The 2,038-nt window shown below is 52.4% G+C and overlaps 1 protein-coding gene across 1 annotated transcript; it reads right to left on the reverse strand.

The window, feature by feature from the left end:
* Positions 1–910: 910 nt before the first annotated feature.
* LOC130206427 (uncharacterized) lies at positions 911–1,834 on the reverse strand. Its single transcript, XM_056434406.1, has 2 exons — positions 1,250–1,834; positions 911–1,115 (listed from the first exon to the last, which is right to left on the reverse strand). The coding sequence occupies exons 1-2, from the start codon at positions 1,766–1,768 to the stop codon at positions 1,023–1,025; spliced, it is 612 nt and encodes a 203-aa protein (XP_056290381.1). The 5' UTR covers positions 1,769–1,834; the 3' UTR covers positions 911–1,022.
* Between the last annotated feature and the right edge of the window lie 204 nt (positions 1,835–2,038).

The raw sequence follows: 2,038 nt of genomic DNA on the forward strand, positions 1-2,038 counted from the left end.
CCTTGATCTGGGCTAGCACAGCCCCCAGACCCACCTCCGAGGCATCTGCCTGGACCACAAACTCCTTGCTGAAGTCAGGGGCAGTAAGGACCGGTTTTGAACACAAGGCCCTCTTCAGGTTGTCAAACGCGTCTTCTGCATCCGGGGACCAGGTCACCATCCGGGAGTGTTTCTTGGTCGTCAGTTCTGTAAGAGGGGCCGCTATCGTAGAAAAGTCAGGGATGAACCGCCGGTAATAGTTAGCCAATCCCAAAAAGGATCTCACCTGCTTCTTGGTCAATGGTTTTGGCCAGTCTTGTATGGCACAGAGTTTTGCCTCCTGGGGTTTGACAAGGCCCCGCCCGATAGTGTATCCCAAGTAGTTTGTCTCCCCGAAGGCCAGCTTACATTTCTTGGGGTTCGCCGTCAAGCCTGCCTGGCGGAGGGACTCCAGCACCTTCTGCACCCTCGGTAGGTGACTTTCCCAGTCTGGGCTCTGAATCACAACGTCATCCAAATAGGCAGAAGCATACTCTTGATGGGGTTTGAGTACCTGATTCATCAAGCGCTGGAACGTGGCAGGCGCTCCAAACAGTCCAAAGGGCATCATCCGGTACTGCCAAAGGCCTCCCGGGGTGGCAAAGGCCGTCTTCTCTTTTGATTCTGCTGATAAGGGAACCTGCCAATAACCCTTTGTGAGATCCAGTGTAGTCAGGAATCGTGCATGGCCTAGGCTTTCAATCAGCTCGTCAACCCGAAGCATGGGATAGGCATCAAATTCAGACACGTCGTTTACTTTTCGGAAATCATTACAAAACTGCACCGAGTTGTCCGGCTTGTTGGCCAGAACAATGGGGCTTGACCAGGCACTCTTGGATTCCTCAATCACATTCAACTTTAACATCTTCCTTACCTCATCAATCAGCTTTTTACGGGCCTCGGGCACCCGATACGGCCTTTGGTTGACCGTTTTTCCTGGCGGGGTGCGTATTTCATGTTCAACCAGGTGGGTGCAGCCTGGGAGGGATGAAAATACATCCTGGTTACCGTCCACCAGCTCCTTTGCCTGCTGCAGCTGGTGAGGGGACAGGTCCGGGCCAAACTGCACTTGGTCCCGGGCAGGTTCTTCTGGCACTCTGGGTGGAAGACAATTGAACAGCGCCTCCCGAACATGCCATTTCTTTAAGAGGTTAACATGGTATATTTGCTCCACTTTCCTCTTCCCTGGTTGCCGCACTTTATAATTGACTTCCCCAACCTTTTCAATTACCTCATATGGCCCCTGCCAAGTAGCCAAGAACTTGCATTCCACAGTGGGCACCAGAACTAGGACTCTGTCTCCTGGGCTGAATTCTCTTAGTTGCGCTGCTCGGTTGTACGTTGCCCTCTGCTCCCTCTGGGCCTTCTCCATGTGCTCCTTCACAATGGGAAAAACAGCTGCCATCCTGTCTTTCATCATCCCCACGTGCTCAATCATAGTACGATGGGGACAGGGCTGCTCCTCCCAAGTCTCTTTGGCTATGTCTAGCAGGCCCCTGGGTTTGTGAGAATACAACAGGTCAAAGGGTGAGAAACCGGTGGAAGCCTGAGGAACTTCCCTTATCGCGAACAGAAGGTAGGGTAGCAGCTGGTCCCAGTTTCTTCCGTCTTTGTCGATGGCCTTCCTCAGCATGGCTTTGAGGGTTTTGTTAAAACGCTCCACTAGCCCATCTGTCTGGGGGTGGTAGATTGAGGTTCTCACCTGCTTCACATGCAAAAGCGCACACAGTTCCCTGGTGACTCTGGACATAAAGGGGGTTCCTTGGTCAGTAAGAATTTCCTTGGGTATCCCAACCCGGCTGCTGAAGAGGAAGAGTTCTTTTGCTATTTGCTTAGCATTTGCCTTTCTCAGGGGGATGGCTTCTGGTTACCGGGTGGCGTAGTCTACTATGACCAAGATGTACTGGTGTCCACGGGCACTCTTGGGCAGCGGCCCCACAATATCCATGCCTATCCTTTCAAAGGGAGTTTCTATGATTGGCAAGGGGATAAGGGGGTTTTTATACGTGGGTTTTGGTGC

Source organism: Pseudoliparis swirei, chromosome 2, assembly GCF_029220125.1.
Source record: "Pseudoliparis swirei isolate HS2019 ecotype Mariana Trench chromosome 2, NWPU_hadal_v1, whole genome shotgun sequence".
NCBI classification, from domain to species: domain Eukaryota; kingdom Metazoa; phylum Chordata; class Actinopteri; order Perciformes; family Liparidae; genus Pseudoliparis; species Pseudoliparis swirei.